Below are 20,929 nucleotides of genomic sequence, written 5' to 3'. Positions count from 1 at the left end.
TTTCATGACGTTGGAAGGCATTGCATTGAAGCCAATGCTGAAGAGAAGAGGAAAAAAACAGGTGGAAAATACAGAACTGTTTGAAAAAGATGGAGCTATATTGTAAAGAAGGTAATAGGCAGGGAATTGAAGACTGTATTTACCAGTGTGACGGTGAATTAGATCTTGTAACTGCTATTGCTGGATCTAATAAATGGAGATACGTTATAGGAATTTGAGTAAGTGATAGGGCTTCTTTCTAAAAAGTGAAGTGTTTATATGGAATATCAAGTTTAGGGTTAAGAAAACATTTTTCAGGTGAGACATGCCATAAATATATCTGCCTTTAAAATAAGCACTCCATCACAGGCATCTGTTTTTCACTTGAGAACTAACCTGTGTATTAAAGCATGAATTATCCCAAACTCCAGTTGATTATTATCTAATGCAGAAGGTTTTCAAAGCTGCTTTAGCTTCTGTAAATCTTGTAAGTTTTTCAGATAAGAATTGGAAAGCTATTTTTCATGTACTAAAACGAATCTTGGTGGAAAACTCTTGCTTATCTTCATACTTATGGAAACCTAAATTGTGAGGAAACTGTTGGCAATTTTAGCTGTTAAGTAGATCCTAAAGAACAGAACCTTTTATCTTCTTAGTCTTTGACTGTATTTTTGTAATTTATCTCGTAGCCTTGGAAATAATATAGTATTGTTGACCTGGAGGTTGCATCACAGTAGCCTTAATTACTGGTGCAAGGTTTCTTTCAATTTTTGAGTAGTTATTATTCTGCCCTTCTGCCCCTCTCTTTTAAGTGTCTGAAGCCAAGTTCGTATTCTTTCTGTCTCACAGGCAGACACAGCAAGCCATTTATATAAACTGTAATCTTATTCATAATCCTTTAGCAGTGCAGATTGTTGCTGGATGACTCTGGACCAATGAGATGGAGTTCAAATTCTGTATTATGACCAAAGTTCTCCATGACCATGACAAATTTTAAAGTTATCAAGCATTGTTATCAAACTTTTATCTCTCAGTTTAAAGTTGACAACTGTAGTAAGCATTAATTCATCTCTCACTGGGCTATTCAGTCAAGGACTGAATGAATGGACATTGAGATAACTGTGCTATCTTTGGCTAGCTATGTCTTATGATTAGAATCCTGACAGTTGAATCTAGAATCCATGTCTTATTGTCTAGAGCTCTCCCTACCTAACTGGCATGAGGGATTGCTGGTTCACTGTGACTAGTGCCGTATTTGCAGAATGTTAGACATGCTTAATGTGTGCATTCAGTGCAAGTGCATTGCTGTTTCTCTCTGACAATAAAAAAAAAGAAACTAAAGAAAATTTAGAACTATTTTGTATTTTTAAGAATGAATTCCACCTGTAAGAATTTCAGCTACTGATAACTGGTTGGATGGAGCAAAGAAAAGCACAGCAAAAATACTTTCTATTGCCTCTTGGTATTTGTTTGGTCTTTTCTAGGTACAGTTTCAGTTATCTACTTGGTTCTTTTGGTTACTGTAAAGGCTGCTCACTTGGGAATCCACTTAGAATTCAACTGGTTTACAGAGAATGAATTTTTTGTACCAGGTAAGATAATTAAAAATGTAATGAAACATATATGATGGGCTTAATTGCTTTCTAAAACGATTTACAAATGTCTGTCTTGTTCGCCTCTTAACATCTTTGTGAAGTAAGCAGAGTAAGGAAATGCTGTCTGAAGTTGCATCTAGAGGTTCAGGAATCTCCACTTTCCAACAGCTGTTAGCTTTCCGGTATCCTTTTTTCCTTTCTTGAATGTTGTTTTGCTTTCCCCCCACTCTCAGAATGACATTACAAATCACTCTGTGAGATGTTATGTTTGTATAAACAGTCCTACTGAATGAACAGATAGTCTAAAGAGATCAGATTCTTGGTCTGGAAGACCTCAAAAGAGAGATCTTAAGCTGTTTTTCCCCACTCTTTGCAGGAGTTGTGTCTTCTAATATTATTGTAAAATCATGGAATGATTAGAGTTGGAAGGGCCTTTAAAGACCGTCCAGTTCCAATTCAGAGGCACTGTTGCCACCCAGTAGATGAGGTCACCCTATACTGAATTGAATCACTCCCTCTGGTATATAGCATTACATTTGTAAGAAGTGCAGTACCCAGTGGTTAGACTATTTCAGCAACATTACTAGGTGATGCATACAAATGCAGCTACAGCAGGTTGTTATAGTGATGAGGAAAACAATGCTGAAAGAAATTCTGAATCTAATGATTCAATTTTTATTATTGACATTAAAGTAGTGGATGGAAAACAAGACCAAAACTTGCACTCTGAATCTATTGGTAGCACATCATGCTTGTTAGGTACTGCAAATACAAGTGAATCCAGCCTTATAGAAAGTATATTCTGTCAAACTTGTTGAGTCCTTTGTTAATTGCTTGAAGTGTTTTTAACTGGCTCATCTCGTAGCAGTTTAGAGAAAGCTGATTTAGATATTCTTGCATAGAGCTCTGTGTGGTCTCTGAAGGTTTTTGAGCATCTGATGAGTGTTTTGCTATATTATGTTTTCCAGAAGCTGAGCTAGCTCTGGCACCTCCAATTCCTGTAACTCTCTCAAGTATATATATATCTTTTTATAATATCAACAAAGATGGTGCTTTAATCATGTTATGGCATTGGTAAATTCTTAGATAAGTTGCAGCACTTCAAGGAAGAGTATTGTGGACATAATCACAGAATTGCAGGGGTTGGAAGGGAACTCTAGAAATCACTGAGTCCAACCTATCTGCTAAAGCTGTTTTCCTATAGTAGGTTGCACAGGTAGGCATCCAGATGAATCTTGAATATCTCCAAAGAAGGAGACTCCACAACCTCTCTGGGCGACCTGTTCCAGTGCTCCGTCACCCTCACTGTAAAGTTCTTCCATCTTCTTGTGTGGAACTTTCTATGTTCTAGTTTTTGACTGTCTAGAATCCCTTGTCCTGTCACTATATAACACTGAAAGGAGTCTGGCCATGTCCAATTACTTCTTACACTTTAGATATTTATGAACATTGATCAGATCCCCTCTCAGTTTTTTCTTCTTTAGGCTGAACAGACCCTTTAAATATTCAGCATAACGTAGTCCTTCTAGTATTTTAAGAAACAATACACTTCTATTTCCATGGAGACTAAAGATTAAAAAGGGCATCATTGATGCTATAAAGGGTTAGAGAAGGGACTTGTACCCTAGTTTTGAAGTAGCACGTCTTTAACATCTGCATATGGCAGTTTTCTTCTAGAAGTGTAATAACCAGCTTGCTAATCTTCATCATTTTCAAAAACAAAGGAAACTCACAGAGTATATAATAGCTTTGCTCTCAATTCCATTTTTGTGGACCAGAACATTTACAGGAACCAATTCCTGCCTCAAAAATGCTCTGCAGTTACACTGTTGAGAGGCAGGAAGTCTTGTATGTTTAAGTCCTAGATTAACCTGGTAGACTTTAGTGGCTGGGGTCATGCAAGAAACTTTACTGGAGACTCTGTGATATAGTAACCACCATCTTCATGCATTTTGTTCTTCCTAATTAAATATTTGTGTTGGCTATGGTCAAGGACCATATGATCATTCTTGCTTTTGCGAATAGACTCTACCACACTATATGTTATCTGCATATTGACATTGTTTCACAGAAACAAGTTACTAACACTTTTTCTCCCCTCCTTTAGAATTTAGAGTTCTGTTCCCTCAGCTCACAGGGGTTCTAACGCTTGCCTTCTTCATTCACAATTGTGTCATCACTCTTCTTCAAAATAACAAGAATCAAGAAAACAACGTAAGTAATTCCACAAAGCTTTGCTGATTTTTAACTAGATTATCATGCAACAGTTATTTTTTCCAGTCTATTTCTCTTGAAATTAATCCAGAGACTGTAATAGCTTCAGAATATGTAAATTGGTTTTGTGATCTGATAAGAAACCAGTTATACATACTGGCTACCAATGAGTAACAGATGAATGACAAATTTATTCAAATGAAGGTCTTGAGGAACATCCCAGGCTTATGTGTGATCAGGCTGGTATTAAGTGGCCAAATTACACAGAAGAGGCAGAAAAACTGACAAGGTTGCTGTAGATAAAGCCATGGATTTTAAAACAAAAAAGAGGCGAATCTCAAGCACAGAACTGATTCTAATGGAGACCTGAACTACTGTTGTATACAACTATAGTTCTGTCCAACTGTATGTTGGGTTCTAGATAATGTCTCTTCGGAGAGTTGCTTCAGTGAATTTGTGAAGTGAAGTTAAGATCTGGAGAGAAACCTGACCCTCTTTAGGAAATCCTCAAAGCTGAAGCCAGGGTTGGGAACTTCTGTGATATCTAGTCTTTGGGCTGGTCTTTTAACCTTTGTTATGTGCTGCTCATCCACATGAAATTGCACTCTTTCTTCATGTCTTCTAGTCTTAAAAATTGAGTAAGGATGGTACAGTGTTAAGAATTTCAGATACATTTATTTGATTTCTTTTTCTCACTTGCATTCTGGGATTCCTGTCTAGCATCATTAAAATCTTGGCTGGAAAGTTACAGTAACATAAAAATATTTTTAAGTATTAGATGGGTCAAAAACTACTACATCTGATCTGTTTACTCAGATGAAGTGCAGGTTATGTACCAGTGCATTGAGATGATAGGACTTTTTGCTATGATAAATCTTAATAGTAAGATTTTTTTGTCCCTGCGAGCCAAGATAGTGATACCTCTCTGAAAAGGAGTCATGAATCCTTTAGGAAGGCTTTTTGTATTTTATAGGCATTTCTGAAAAGTTTAACAACTAAAGAGTAGGTTAGCAATGCTCTGGAGAAAGAAAATAAGTAAATTATTCTCAGTGAGAATGTTATGTTTTTCTTAGCTGTGGATTTCACATTCTAAAGGCGCTGTCATTTCTGCAGTCAGCTTTGTATGCAAGGAAGGACTGCTGCCTCTTTGCTGCTTTACCTCTTGCATTTTTATTGGAGGAAGCAGTTAGAGCTGTGAAGACAGCACCCGGTATATTCTCCAGCTTGCTCTTTCTGCGTTAAGGAGGAAGAAACTGCTGTCTGCTTTTGGGGTTTTCTGAACACCCTTCCTAGAATTTAAGTTGGATTTTGAGGTCAGCATGCATCTCAACAATAATCAGTCCTCAACAATAATCTTGCACTGCAGAAGTGTGTTTAAACTGATCAGAAAGAGCACCTTTTCATATAGCATTATAATAGGAAGCCAAATCTGTGCGTTGTTCCAGGAGTTGCATTTAGCTAGGGATTCTTTTGCCTGTTTCTTTGTGTTGTAACCCTATAAAAGCTTTTCACCTAGGTCTGCAAGGTGCTTTGTAAGTATTAGTGAAATATTGATGTTGCTAAAAAGCTGTTTTGTGATTATTTCACTGCTCTGCTTGACTAAGTTGAAAATTTATGTGTGTATATGGATCTCAACTTCTGTGATTGGTCACAGATAGAGGGTAATTTCTTCCTGCATATTTGTATCAACAAGATACACTCTTATGTCAGTATCTCACAGGGATCAAATGGATACTGCTGCTTAATGAATGGATCAAGCTATCAACATGTCACATCCGTGAGCATTCTGTGAAAAGGCACAGAACATGACAATCTGCAAAAGTACAAATTGCTGAAACTAGCGGTAATAAGAACTACTTAGGAGAGGTGGAAAAAGAATAAGAAAAACAATAGCGTGCCTTTTATGGAGTCAGAAATCCAAAGCAATAGCAGCTTCCATTCTAGTCAAAGGCACATATCACTGTCCAAAGCTTAAAACACACATGGGAGGAGGATTTCTCCAGCTGCTGTTCCCATACAGTGCTGTGGGTGAGTGTGGGTGTGGACAGGAGCAGTGAACTGAAGTAAGTCGAGTGTCAGCAGCACAGCCTGGAGAAGCCCTCTGAGCATAGTTTTTCATCTGCAGATCTGCATTCGGTAATCCTGCGAGATAAATACCCCCTGCTCCTGTCTCCCAGTGTTTTCCTCTTGTGTCTATCAGTATGTTTGTGCAAGTGCACAGTGAACTGGTTTGGAAACTGATTGCACATAAAATTAACAAACCCAAGAAAGATTATTTGTTGGGTTTCTTTGGTTTTGAATCTGGTACACTTCTGTGATCCTTGAGCAACTTCCCTCAGCAAACTGGACGTTTGTACAAGCCGAGCACAAGAGCTACAGGTATGCTTAGAGGACACACTCTGTGTGCAAGGGCTATCTCCTAACAATTCTTTGTGGACATACCTAGAGAAAGGCTGGGAATAGGAGAGTATTTTTTGTTCAGATGGTGTCTGTGGAATGCACAGAGCTGAGGGTTTTATATCTTTTCTGCATTACTGAAGCACTGTTTATTCACCAAGAACAGAATGAGCTTCCATTGATAATACTCTACCATCAGTTTCTCTTTCCAGCCAACAGAGTGGTGAGGTGCTGGAACAGGCTGCCCAGAGAGGTTGTGGATGCCCTGTCCCTGGAGGTGTTTAAGGCCAGATTGGATGGGGCCCTGGGCAGCCTGGTCTAGTATGAAATGGGGAGGTTGGTGGCCCTGCCTGCAGCAGGGGGTTGGAGATTCATGGTGTCAAGGTCCCTTTCAATCCTGGCCATTCTGTGATTCTGTGTGATTATGCACAGCATTATGGATCTTAGTGAAGTACTTTTATCGTCCTCTTATATGTTATCACTTGAACATGCAAAGTCTGTTGTTAAGCTATAGATAGAGTCTAGTTAAGTTATTACAGAAGCAGCATCTGCCTTTTGAGAAGTGACCAATCTGAAGTGCATCAGTCAAAAGCTACTTTTATAGTAATAATACAGTAATAATATAGTAATTATAGTAATAATATAGTAATCATTACTACACAGTGATACAGAATTCTCTATCTTAAAACTGACTGCAAACTAGCTAGTAAAATACTGAAGAAAAAATAAGTTGTTTTCCCCAAGTCCCGTGACAGGGAAAACAAGGCCTTAAAGTTGCTGGCTCTTCTCATCTTCACAGAGGAAATACCTGGGGAGCCACAGAGCCTTCACTGCGCTGCACCCAGCCTGTGCCTGGGTCTTCATCCATGGCTTGTAACATAATCTCTTGTACAATTAGAGCTCTCCCTAAGTTAGATTCATCTGGTCTGTCAGACTTATCCTTCTTTTAGGAAGCCAATTTCTGTGTCTATTCTGTGAATGCTGCCAGCCTTAGTCCAGTTTTCTGTAAGTGCACAGACACTTGTAATGCATCATTCTGAATATCTTGACCAGAAAAACTCCTGGTCAGCAATAGCTGTAGCTGAAGTATTGCCCAATTTCCACAAGCAGCTGCTTGTTATTTCAGGTGTACTCAGAACGGGCTTGGCAGGCAGCAAGGTGTGAGTCCTTATGGACTGTGACCTGCCTGTTATCTGTGATACTTCTCTTCCACTCTGATCCCCCATATACTTGTTTCTTTCAACCATCTGTTTTACATTTCATTTTTAAATTATAAATTCTAGATGCAAGGACCACTGTATTTATGTCTAGGCAGCTTCCACCTGAGTGGGAAAAGAGCTGTCAAGATCTTTATATTAAATTTAAAATAGACAAATGCGATTATTGCTCTGTTATTTAAAAGTAATCCTTTTATCTCTCCCCATGTGTCCTTTAGTTTTATCTGTAATTATGCTGTCTAAACAGTATTTATAGTCAAGGTCTTTAGAGAGTGAACTGAGGTATCCTGAATAGTAATCAAAAGGTGTTCCTGTCACATATGCACACGTTTGTACAAAGAGAACCCTTTTTCTTACTGAGAAGCAGATATTTGCAATGCAGTTGTTGTATATGAGGAAAGATAAAGTTTGGTTTTTGATTGCCACTATTACTTCTTTTTGCTTACAGAAATCAAAATCTGAATACTGTTTTTGTTGTGATAGCACCTGGAGTCAAGTCTGTATTGTGTCATGCACTATAAAAGTACATTATAAAAATTATCACAGCATTTAGTTTTTATGTTAAAGCAAGCACTCTTCAGAAACTCTAGGAGCATGGTCTAGTTAATATACTCACAGGTAATAGCACACCTGCTACTGACCCTTAATCAAATGTAGTCCAAAGGAATGAATTTGCATGGGTTTGTTTTCACATCACAAACCACACAAGTGCAAGTACTTGTACAGCAAAAATAATTTGACATTTGTTCATAGAAATTGTATGTAAGCCAAATGCAAATAGCAACTGATAGTTACTGTGCTATCTTTATGCACAGGGAATACATTTAAAATAGCAAATTTAAAGCAACTTTAAACAAATTCTGTCAAATAATGTGCCTTGGTATATTTTGAAAGATTGTCCAAGTACTGTCTTCAAGAGGTGAGAGTCCATATCTGTCTGCAAAGCCATCTGACTCTGAGCATGTCTGGCTTCTGCAGTTAATGAAAGTTACTCATAAATAAATAGTTGTAAGAAATTAGAATGATTATATTTAGTATTTTAAAAATGACTTCTTATGATTGGCATTGGTGCTGTTGAAGATGTAGTTGGGATCTAAAAGCCTGTACACTTTCCTCCATCAGCATGAAGAAATTCTTGGAATAATTTAAATAGAATTGTATTCCTCAACCTCTGCTGAAGCTTGTAGTCGTTACTCAGCAACAAGCATGAGGACAGTAGAGGCTACAGAAGCATCTTCCAGCTGTGTATATCTGACCAGAAACAGAAAGAGGTTGCAGCTGATGGGGGGACAAGGACTGTTATACATACTATGGGGTATGCATTACCAGTGCTGTCTTGTCTGATAAGAAGGATTTTGGCTGCTTCTTCTAAACTGATGACAAAAAAGAGCACTGATCTGGCAAAATGATCATGAGAGCTGTTTTCTTCTGAACTTTTCTTGAAACTTAATTAACTAGAAACTAGATTAACATAATCTATCATGTGCGTATTTTCACTGGACACTGCCTGTCTTCAGAAGATGCCACAAGAGTATAAGATGCACTTTTGTTAAGGAAGTAGCGTGAAGAAACTCTTGGAGAAGCGTTTCCTTGCAGAGATGTGAGTGAGCTTCTCCTGTGTTCTGTAAACTGGCTGGTTGCCATAGAATCCTGATCTGTAAGCCATATGGCCCTAATAATTTGGTGCTGTGCCTGAGTTAATAAGATTTGCTTCTCAGTTATAGGACAATAGGGCCATACATTGAAACATTAGTGATAATCCTCTAAGAAGCTGATTATTAGCAGCAGCTGAACAAATGGTTTGCTATGAAGTAATGATAGTCTCGTAGCATAGTGTACACTTATACAGAATATAATTCATTAATTAGTAAAAATATAAAGATGTCTTTATCTCTAAAAAAAAAGGAGTTGATAAAGACAAAACTCCAGCTACACTGCTATTAAGTCACTGTACTGTGTCTGTGAATTCTGCAATTTCATAAAGTACTTGAGAAGATTTGCTGCTTGTGTTCCAGTACTAAATGTTGCTAACAAACTTTGAATACACGTTGTGTGTCTTATTAGGTAAACCAGAAATACTGTCAAAGTTTTCAGAAGTGACCATGTGTAATACACTTCAATGTGGATTTATCTCCTTAGCTTTAGCACTGTCTTCTGAAATTCTTCGACTATTATTTAGAGCATTTATCTAGAGCATTTATAGAAATTCAGTAGTAAAGCAGATATGCAAATTTAAAGAAAAGAGGCATTATATCATACAATAATAAGCTAAAGAACATACATACCTCTGTGCATACGCGTGCTTTTGCTTTAATGTGGTTGTACTTGTATTTTTAGTTAATTAATTTAATTAATTGCGAATCGGCTGTTTCTTCCATTATCGCAGTATTCATACAGATATCTGATGCATCGGTTTCTATTTTGTAGTGTGTCATCCTCCATTATATCTGCAGCTGCGTATGCCAATATCTTTAATCATAGAATTTTAATCCCAATTAGGGCATTTATGGGTTTTGTCTTTGACAACCATCTCTGCGCCCCAAGGCTCTGGTAGCAACAGGTGTATGTAAGAAAGGAGAGTTTTCAGTTTGTATGTTTTGACAACTCATGGTTTGTACACCTAGCAAAAGCATGCTGCTTATATAGGAATATCTTTTTTCTTGTATACTTTGCATATCTAGATAAATGTGTAATATTTGTCAGTCTCCAGTTTGAATTATCTTGCACTTTCTGGTCTGATCCAGGATCTGATTTGAAGTCTCCATTCAAGTAATAATAAGTGATAGTAAAAATAGTAAAAAATGTAAAATAATAATAAAAATATAGAATATAAAAGCAACAGTAAAAATGCAATAGAAATCTTCTACTGAGCCTTTTCTTTTGTCTGTTTTGGTGTGTCAGTGCTGGCCAAAATAAGGTTTTATTTTTCCTTAGGTGAGAGACCTCTCCATTGCTTACTTCCTGGTGGGATTAACATATCTATATGTTGGAGTAATAATTTTTGCATCTTTTCCTTCTCCACCACTATCCAAAGAATGTATCGAACAGGTAAGGTGTTTTACTGCACTACATAGTCATCCTTGACCTTTAATTACGTTATTAAAAGAAACTGCTTCTGCTGCTTGCTACATGATTCACCTGGGAGACACATCTGTTCTTCACTATGGTCAGTTGGCTGATGTGTCATGGGCACTACCACAAGCAGATGAGTAATGCTTTTGTTATCTCATTAGCATCCATGTCTGGTTGCCAGTAGTTGTCTAAAAGCAAACTAAATAAATCCTCTGTGAAAGTGAAGACCAGAAGGAGCAATGCAGACTTGAATTTTTAGTTTATTTATTTCTGAAAAGTATCATGTTTGCATTTAATTGTGCATGCAGTGACAAATCCTGCTCACTTGGGCTGATTTCAAGTACTCTAAAGAAAAGATAACAACCGCCCCGAAACATAAAAGGAAATGCAAGCGCACTTACACCAGTCCTTGTTATGGATAGGTTTGCAGTATAGCACTGTGCTAGGCCTTGCCAACAGAGTTCTTCAGATAACACATAGCACTGCTGTAAAGGCTATTATACTCTTCTCTGCCTATAGGCAAGTCTGATTCTCACACCCTTGACAAGTTCAAAGATAGGAATTGTAAACTGGCAATGTATTTTATGCAAAGTGATCCACATTGCCTGCATAGTAGGTAGCAATGAAACAGCTTTTAAAGGCTTTCTCTGACTGTATGCTAGTTAGAACTAGCACTACTGCTTAACCAGGAAATAATATTTTTAAAAACATCGGCAGTAACTTAATGGGATAAAGTCCATAGTTAATAGATGACAACAGTTTTTCTTATAGTTTATTTTCTGTAGATACTATAGGCACTAGATACTGTAAAGATACTCACATATTTCCATGTAATCTAAGTCTTAAACTATTCTGGTTTTCAGGTGTTTGCAATGTTTTTTGTTTATGATAATAGTTCCAATTTTACTGAATAAATACTTTTTTTCACTCCTTAGATATGATATGACAGGTAATAAGGGCACATGAATTCATTTGTCTGAGAAGTCAGGTAGCTGCTCCGTAGGCTTGGTTATTTTTGAATGCTGAGAGTAGGAAATATTTTTTAACATTGAAACTGACATCATCTTTTTAATATTAAAAAAATAGGAGTATTTGGTTACATAACAATTTCAAAGCGGAGAAAGAGTATTTCATATTACGGGGTTGATCTAGCATTTAGATTTGCTTGGCTTTTACCATCCTCTTTCTTGAACACAGCTATTAAAAATCAGCAGATAAGTGTAATTGAGACATCATTGGTAAATGTAACGTTATCCCTCTGTTTAGAATTTTCTAGATAACTTTCCCAGCAACGACATCATGTCTTTTATTGCAAGAATATTTCTGCTGTTCCAGATGATTACTGTATACCCACTGTTGGGCTATCTGGCACGAGTCCAACTATTAAGACAGGTTTTTGGAAATGCTTACCCAAGGTAAGAAGACTGTTCTTTGACAAGAGCTTGGCACACTGTGCTTAACTAGCCTGTTGTATATAGTCAGAAAGTTGGCTGGGCTTTCAGGAGTTTCCTTTGGTGCATTAGTACATTTCAAAAGCTAATTCAAAATGTTTGCAGAGGCAAAGATTGAATAGGCATGCAGAGGAAACTCTAGCCTGCAGACCAGGACTGCTACGTCTTGGCAGAGCAGAATGGGAGGGAGCCACGTCTTTTGTTTTAGCTCTTCATTTTGTCATTTTTAACACAGTTCCTTTATCTTGAATTTATATAGCAAAAAAGTTGTTGTGCAGAAGAAAAAGTTTTCAGTTCAGAAAAATTTTACCAAGTGGCTTTTAAGTTTTGAAGGCATGTACTCTGCATATTAACCTTTCAGGCTTGAGTATGCATTTTGATTGTGCATAGTTAGTAATCATCCATCTGTTTTTAAACAGGGCTAATAGCTAGCTGAGTTGTTAGCTATGTTATCTTGACTGCTGTTATGCTTATAAAAATAGCTTTTCAGATGCTAATTTCAGAGATGAGCCACACCCTTGCATTTGTTCCTTGCCTGAACACCAGGGAAGAGCTGACCTAGAACTCAATTTCAGTTTTGTTTGTTTGTTGTTGTTTTGTTGTTGCTGTTGTTTTAAATAAAACCTAGGACATTTATATTTGGAATATCATCTGAATTTGTCACAGCTGAGAAGTTGGTATTTATCTCTGAGTTGCTTATTTTATGCTGTGAATTACTGTTGATGGAGAGATGGAAAAAATATCACAGGAAGCCATGTATATTTCCTCTGTGGCATCAGCAGTAGCATACAGGTCTGGGAAGACATTGTTAAAAGTTTCAGGTTTCTTCTGGGTCCTAAAATAGTTATGGAGAGGTTTAGAAACTGGATGTCTAAATTAGGACATGAAATAAATGCCTGCTTTTTTGATGCTAAATTGTACTCAGTTCAAAGTAGAGGGGATTTTTAGGAACTGCTGCAAGCTACTATTGGAAACAAGGCCATTGATTTAAGTGCTAAGTTGGGAAATAGCCGTGTTCTTAGTATTACGTAAATCTGCCTCTTCCCATCTCTTCTCCCAAGTCACTCCCTGAATGGTTGTCATTTCCCTTCTGGCCTCTCCTAAAATCTTCATTCAAGTCTCTGCTCAGGTTAGCTCAAGCTTGCTGTTTTTAAGCTTCTGTGGTGTGCGAATGTGGTAATGTACATTCTTTGTTCTTGTCTCTGGGATGTCCTGTAGGTAGCTTCAGTCTCTCTTTTTTTTTTTTTAAGAGTGGGAGGTATTTAACATTTCTGAGAAGTCAGAAATCGTTTCTAGAAAGCCACTTGTTCTCTTGTTCACCTGTGGAAGCAATTCTGTACATAGTACATTCTGACTATATGTGTTTCTCTTTGGTATCCCAGGTGTCTCACGTGTTGCTCAAATGTTTCTCAATTGATACCAAGTTTATAGCTTTGTTTTCCTGTGCAGTGGGAACTAACTGGAGAATGGTAGTGAGCATGAGACCTCTTTCTAGGATTACAGTAGAAGACCTGTGTCTGCTTGTGAAATACCTCTTGAGGATTGGTTTTCACCAGCAATCTAAGCTGATCTTTTAGTAGCACTGTTCTCTTATTACCTTTCTAGGGAAGAATTTCAGTATTCTGAGTTTTTCAACCACCAACTACTCGGGAAAAATTAGAACTATGGTCCTGATGTTGTGAGAGCTTGTGAATGCAGTGCTCTTCCTATCATCACCTTATCAACGAAATTCTACTGTGTTAATTCCAGAGCTGTTTGGGCCTTGAATCATAGAATCACCAAGGTTGAAAAAAACTTCCAAGATCATCCAGTCCAACCATCCACCTAATACCAATATTTCCCCACTAAGCTATACCCCTCAATACAACATCTAAATGCTCCTTGAACACCTCCAGAGATGGTGACTCCACCACTTCCCTGGACAGCCTATTCCAGTGCCTCACTGCTCTTTTGGAGAGGAAGTTTTTCTGTTTTTGCTAGAATTCCATGTTACTATTTCCAGAAGGACTTGGTAGATGTTCTCTTACTCCTGTGATCTCCTTACTGTTCTGTTATGCTGTATTTAAAAAGAGATACGGAAGAGATGATTTATGGGGACACATTTTGAAAAGATAGACGTGTAGCTCTTACTGATGTTAAACTGATATCTCACTATAAATCCTGTTGATCCACCCTGAAGAACTTAGCTGGAAATACTAAGTTGTATGCTTTTCCATAGGAAAATAATAAATTGTAAGTACTTGGCTTTTATCAAAATTTTCAATGGCTAACAGTTTCCAGGCAAAAAAAAAGAAGACTAATCTGTCTTCTGAAATACGAACTTTAACTCTTAGGTATGTATCTAGGGTGTGTGTATAAACAGGAATATTCGCAGTCACTTGACTAAAGAAAATTTGTCTGTAACTAAGGAATCAGAAGGATGAAGCAAAAGAAAAAGACCGGAGCAGGTGGGGTTATGCACCATTTGTCTAGAAGGATTTGATACAAATTAAAACCACAAAAATCTTGGTGTTTTGAGTCTCATTCTGTTTGTTTATCTGATTTTTTCTACCTTTTCCTGATTTATTTTCAGGCTGTGGAAATAGTGCTTAGGTATGTTCCTTGATGGTATATCCATCCACGTGTATATTGAACACGTGTCAGTGTGCCAAATTGATATTGGTGGTGCATTTGAAGATCTGTGTTGGCCACCTAGCCTCTACTTAAGTCCGCTGTGATTCAACATGCCTAATTAGATGTATTTCCGTAGTTACATCCTTCCTATATTAAATTTCCTTTGCAGCTGACAGAATGTAATAAATTTACATTGTCTGTAATTGTCCTGTTTGTCTCAAAAAAACATTTTTTGGTTGGAAAGGACCTCAAGAGATCATTGAGTCAAGCCCCCCTGCTAAAGCAGGTTCCCTACAGTAGGTCACACAGGTAGGTGTCCTCCAGCACTAAGCCTGTGGTGCTGGTTTCTGAGAGCCCGACTGATCTAAATTCTGCCTTTTGAAAAACAATCATCCTTATCTTTGGAGAGCTGAAATGCACATTGATTCTAAATTGGAAGATTCTTCTTGTCTACCAGTTTCAGACACCTGTGCCACTGTCTGTCTTAAACACATATGTAGACATGCTGGACGCAGTGGTCTTATGACAGGCACTATCACAAAGCCTGGAGCTTTCCTGTGCTACCCACAGAAGATTTAATGATAATAGAACACATCCTAGTTTCATCTATTGAGCAAAGAGTACATTAATGTAAAGACCACAACACATAAAGGGTCATACTGGGCAAAATCCAAGAAGATCTTTCTTCTCTCCCTTGTGTTGTAAAAGAAGTCCAAAATGCTGTGTTTTGGGAAATTACTTTCTTTTCTAAAGCAAGACATATTTGCAATGGCATCGTTTAATGAGTGACTTATGGCCAGAGGCATGTGGTTTATCTGCTGCCTCTGATGTGATTCTGGATCTGCTTGCATGTATAGAAAACATTTTTATTCATAATTTTTTCTAGTGTTACTGTTGGCTTGTGGCTATGGTAATAGTTGTGACAGAGAATTCCCTTAATTAATTATATGCCGTGCATAAAATACTTTGTATAGTATCAGTTTTTAGAATTTCTTTTTAAAATCTTCCTTGCTCTGAGAGGTTAAATAAACTGATGGACAGAAATCCCTTGGCTTTCCTAAAAGATTGTCCTCCTCTTACTCCATGGCAGCCCAGCAGACCTGCCAGTTCTCCGACAGATGTGTCTTCTGATGCAATGAAGAACATTTCTGCTGTTTGCATGCACGTTTAGCGATCTGCTCCTCATCTCATTTCTGCTTTGCACCTAAACTGCAATAATGCAGAGTCTTTTGACTGGTGTCACTTGGGCGAGACTTCTGGGAAGAAAATTCAGTTTTAGATTCAGTAACATTTCAAAAAGCTTTATTTACATTGATGTTGTTTTGATTTCCTTACTATTTAAATGTGTGCGTTCATGTTGTGACTCCAACTGGTTGCAGCACTTCTAATTTCTTTGCTTCCGACCTGTCAGGATTTTTAACCAGTTTCTTCTTTAGTTTATTTAATCTTCCCTGCCCTGGGCTTTCTCTTTGCACTTGCTGGTGTGATTCTTACTTTAAGGATGCTGAAGTTAGCGAAATACATATGGCCATTATTCACAAAGTTAACTGCAGCCACCACTTCTCCAGGGAGGACTTGATGCAGCGTATCTACTGTTTTTTTCCCTATGGATCTAAAAAAGCCAGAAGTGATGTGGTTATGCTGCCAAAAATGCTGCTTTTCTGACCACCTTGTGCAACATGTGGTGACCATTAAGTGTACAGCAAGCTACTAGTGAACTAAGCTGCATCGTGAAAATATAGTGCCTTTGGGCAGTGCTTGTCCTGACAGGTGTGCACCTGCATAAAACTTCGAACCTTATTTATAAAAATGTGCAGTCTGAAATAATACAGTTGCTGGTACCTGTAGATGTCAGATCCTTACTTGTTCAGAAGGATTGTTTTCAAAATGTCAGTGTTTTTTTCGGGATTTAAGAATGTGGCTTCCTCCTTTCTGAAAGATGAGGTAACCTGTGTCAGGACAGTTAGAAAAACCCAAACACGCAGGTGTGTGGAGGAGCTGTTTTGTTGCAATTTAAATACACACTCAATTTTATTGGAGAACTGGAAACATGGTCCAATTTGAGCTGTTATTGAAATGGTAGAAGGAGGTGCAGAAATGTTCCAAGGAGAAATAGTGTCACCTTTTCCCTTTAAGTGAATGGATTAAAATAATTTTCAGGCATTTTGTTACTTTTCTTGAGATTGCTGCTTAACTGTGACAACAGAAACTGGAAAACAGTTCTCTGCAAGCACTGCCTTGCTTTGGAGCATTTTCAAACAATTGCTTTCATTTGAGTAAAAACAGACCCTTCCTTGCTCTGATGTTTTTTCCCAGACGATGAACTGGAATCATACTTCATTTCACAGCGCACATGCGCGCACACACATCTGCACACACGTCTGCCTTTGAAGTTGTAAGAAGCTTGAATTAATTTTTAAGAAAGCAACAACTCTGAACTACAAAATCATTTCTGTTGTAAAACATGTCAAAATGAAATATTCCCAACTTTCCTCAGTTTTTCTGCAAAAATATTCTATACCAACCCAAATTTGGAAAACGTTTCGTAGTTGTGAGGCCTGCACTCTGTTTAATCTTGCCTGCTGAAAGTTTGTCTCAACAAAAAAAGGAAGGAAAGAATTGCCACCATTTTCTGTGTTCATAGATTTTGGCTTCATTTGTGTTATCTCATGGTGAGATTTGCAATCTGCCTTATGTGTAAGGTGAGAAAAAATGTTAACAAACAGTTTTGTGAACTGTGTAATTAATTAGATTTTTTTAAGGAGTACTAGAGAAACAGTAGATGTTTGGCCCATCTTTTATTCATAGTCTGGTTCTAAGGGGGTGATCCTTGGGGTTTTACCAGGTTTATATGGGACGATGTTTCTCTTAAAATGTCAGCTGCTGTATTCCCATTGCTGTCTTCAGTCTCTGCAGTGTACCTCTCGTGCACCACTGCTAGAATGCCAAGCATAGAGTTAAGGATGTTGTTTCTGTCTATTTTTAGATCATTTTTTATGGGCAAATCTTAGATATAGTGTGTATCTTCAATTATGTCTTTGCGTGTGAATTACCACAGTTCCCCTACACTTGAATGAGTCCCCTCTACTGCTTCAACCTTTCTTCCAAACCTGGAAGCTTGCAGCCAGCCTTTCAGCCACGAGGGTGGTGACTTCTACTGTTTCAGCTGTAGCCCCCTTGAAAAGATTGTTCATTAGTGACTTTCTATATAACACAGATATGTTCTACGTTTAAAATAATCTGCATCAGCTAATGGGTTTTGATTATTTTAAGAAATCAAAGCATTCTGAATCAATAAAAACTGAATCTATGCATCCTGTGTGCAAATTCTTCTTTCCCTTCATAGAAACAGCTGTGTGACCAAAATATCCCAGTGTTTTTTCTTATATTTCCTGACTTTACTGAAATATGCCAACATTTTATATTTTCTGAAGAAAAGTGATATTCTCCCGAGTGTTAGCTGTGTGCATAATGCCTGCACTAACTTAGTCTCAGGCATTAAAAGCTGCTTGTGGAGAACAGGAAGCCTCCAGTTTTTCATCCTTATTGCAAAAAGGAAAGCAACAAGAAACTTTTTGTAAAACCAAAATCAATTTAAAAAATCTAGTATAAGCAGTGTGCATGCCCAATATTAAATTAGGTCCAACATCTCAAACGTTTGTTTTGCATCAAAATATATTAGAGGTCAAGTATTAAGCTTGTTTGCTTGTTTTTTCATAGCATTCTGTGTAATGTTTTCCTTTCAGTGATGTGTCTCTCTTCTTGGTTTCCATAGCTCACACACATAGCAGTGCAGATCATTCTCTGAGCAAGCTAATTCTTTCTTGTGGATTTCTTCAGTATTTCAATGTCCATCTGAAATACTTGAATGCTGAGTACCACGTATGATGCTTTCAGAAGAATTGCCAAATTACACATACTTACTCCTTAAGAATATTTGAAGTCAAAACACTAGATATTTAGAGTTTGGTGTTCAGAATTTTCAGTAAATGTTATATTTACTGTGAAATTAATTAGCTTTAAAAGCATGAGTCATGCTTGAATAGAAATACCATCCATGTATCAGTTAAATATTAATTTAAATTAAAGGTAATGGTGTTTTGCAATAAATACAGTGTAGATTTTAATACCTTTTTTCTCACTTTTCTATAGTGTTTTCCATGTGCTTGCTCTGAACATAGCAATTGTAGGAGCTGGAGTAGCAATGGCAAGATTTTATCCAAATATCGGAGGTATCATAAGGTAAGCATTGCTTTGCACATTAAACATTAAACTTGCCTTTGATGCTAATGTGTTTATGTCTCAGTTTTGTAAAAGAACAATAAGAGTGTAAGGAATTGAAATTTTATATTTTGTGGACTTAGGCTTTTGTAAGTTGTGCAGAGCAAATGTAGAAGTATAAGCAATCTGCATCTGCTCTTTATAAGTTCTGACAAGCAACTATCCATAATTGTACCTTTGCATCTGTGGTGACTGAGATGATTCCCCAAGTTTCACTGGAGCTATACCTGGTCACCATGTAACTATCCACATCAAAGAATATTATGTCAGCATAAAAGTTCCTTGCTTATTGTGTTTTTATGTTAAGACTGTTTGAAGCTAGTTTGAAAGTCTATGATAAAAATCCAATCATGCAAGTAACTTAAAAGGGAAAAGAAACCTAAAAATTGTATTTCTAAATTGCATCTTAGATTTACTGTGTTAAACACATGGGATTTCTGTAATTCTCCTATGAAAAAAGGCTGAAAGCTGGGCTTATTCATTCTGGAGTGGAGAACGCTGCAGGGAGGCCTCATTGTTACCTTCTGGTACTTAAAGGGAGCTGATAAACAGGAGGGAGAACAACTTCTATGTGGTCTGGTAGTGACAGGACAAGGGAGAACAGCTTTAAAATTGAAAAGGAGAAATGTAGGCTAGGAAATTCTTTACTCATCATTACATCATTACTGTGATGAGATGCTGGCACAGCTGCCCGGAGAAGCTGTGGGTGCCCCATCCTTGGAGATACTTAAGGCCAGGTTGGATGGGGCACTGGGCAGCCTGAGCTGGTGGGAGCAGCCCTGCCCATGGCAGGAGATGGGACTGGGTGGATTTAAGGTGCTTTCCAACCCAAACCATTCTTTGATTCCATATATGTAATCCTTTTCTTTCATTTCTAGTTTGTATTTTTCCTACAGCAACCAGGAGAGGGAGATGTTTAAAAATATAGAAATTTGCAATTATGAAACTAGAATAACAGGCTTAGGTTGGTTAGTATAACAGAATGAGTAACTTTTGCTCAATAGCTGATCTTTGAGGTGTCCTTTTTTCCATTTCCTTTTCTTTTGTTATTATTTCTCATTTTAGTGAAAACATTCTGATTCCACTGATAGAGACAGTTTACTTATTAACTGAAAATAAATATCATGTAATACATGTCTCTATTTGCAAACTGATCTTGACTTCTGCTGACGCATTCACTGTGCATAGCAGTTAAGCATTTGGAATAGTGCATTTCCAACTGTTACATTTTCTATATATAACCTAACATATATTTACAAGTTTTGTTATGCAGGCTTATTCTATGTAACTGTATTTCCAGTGTCTAAAGGGCATGATCAAATCTTTGAAATAAAATATGTTGCTAGTTAATAATTTACATTTGGCTGCACTACAGCTTAATAGGTGGAAATTCACAGAAGGGGAAAATAATGAAAAAGGTTTGTTAAGCAAGAGAATGGTTAGAAAAAGTTAAATTGTTTCAGTTTCTGTGGTTGATTGTGCTTCCAGAAGGGCATTTTGATCTTTTTGGGTCTAGAGAATAGCCTTTTTGAATCTCATTAAGTTATTTAAAATAAAATAACTCATTAAGTTATTTAAAATTTCAAGAGCAGTTCTCTTCTTATGTGCTTTAACATGCATTCTCAGATGGCTGGGAATCAATGAGATTTGCAGTTCTGTAAGTAAGAGATGCTTAACAAAGCATGCACTGTTGATATTTTATTTATATTTCCCCGAAGAAAGTAAAAACATCCATAGTGAGTCCAGTTCATCCCCAGAATCATCTGGGAATGCGACATCAAAGGTATGACAGAGAGGAGGTAGGGAGAGTCAGAGGACTAAGAGAGACATCATGAAATGCCAGTGCAGGACAACAGTGAACAGAAATCAGTGCTTAGTGACTGCAAGTAGCCATTGTTTGGTCAGACTGTTCACTAGTTTGAGTGAAAAAAAAATGACAAGAAAAAGTAAGAGTTAACACAAAGCTTTTTGTTCTCTTTCTCCCTCCCTGCCCTCCTTTTTTTTCTCTTCTCCCCTTCTCCCTTTCTTCAGATACTCTGGAGCAACATGTGGTCTGGCCTTTGTGTTTGTGTATCCATCGCTCATCTACGTGATCTCCCTGCATCGTGCT

The 20,929-nt window shown here is 37.4% G+C and overlaps 1 protein-coding gene across 1 annotated transcript in view; it reads left to right on the top strand.

The window, feature by feature from the left end:
* The window catches only part of SLC38A9 (solute carrier family 38 member 9), a gene marked incomplete at its 3' end in the record, with an annotated part of 38,385 nt that extends 17,456 nt beyond the window's left edge, over positions 1 to 20,929 (top strand). Inside the window, exons 10-15 of the mRNA XM_019610182.2 lie at positions 1,464 to 1,571; positions 3,682 to 3,788; positions 10,337 to 10,450; positions 11,741 to 11,889; positions 18,691 to 18,780; positions 20,851 to 20,929. Of these exons, the coding sequence (XP_019465727.1) occupies positions 1,464 to 1,571; positions 3,682 to 3,788; positions 10,337 to 10,450; positions 11,741 to 11,889; positions 18,691 to 18,780; positions 20,851 to 20,929 (647 nt within the window). The remainder of the gene's footprint in view (positions 1 to 1,463; positions 1,572 to 3,681; positions 3,789 to 10,336; positions 10,451 to 11,740; positions 11,890 to 18,690; positions 18,781 to 20,850) is intronic.

This window comes from Meleagris gallopavo, chromosome Z (assembly GCF_000146605.3).
Source record: "Meleagris gallopavo isolate NT-WF06-2002-E0010 breed Aviagen turkey brand Nicholas breeding stock chromosome Z, Turkey_5.1, whole genome shotgun sequence".
Taxonomy (NCBI): Eukaryota; Metazoa; Chordata; class Aves; order Galliformes; family Phasianidae; genus Meleagris; species Meleagris gallopavo.
This window is presented reverse-complemented; position numbering and strand designations above follow the sequence as displayed.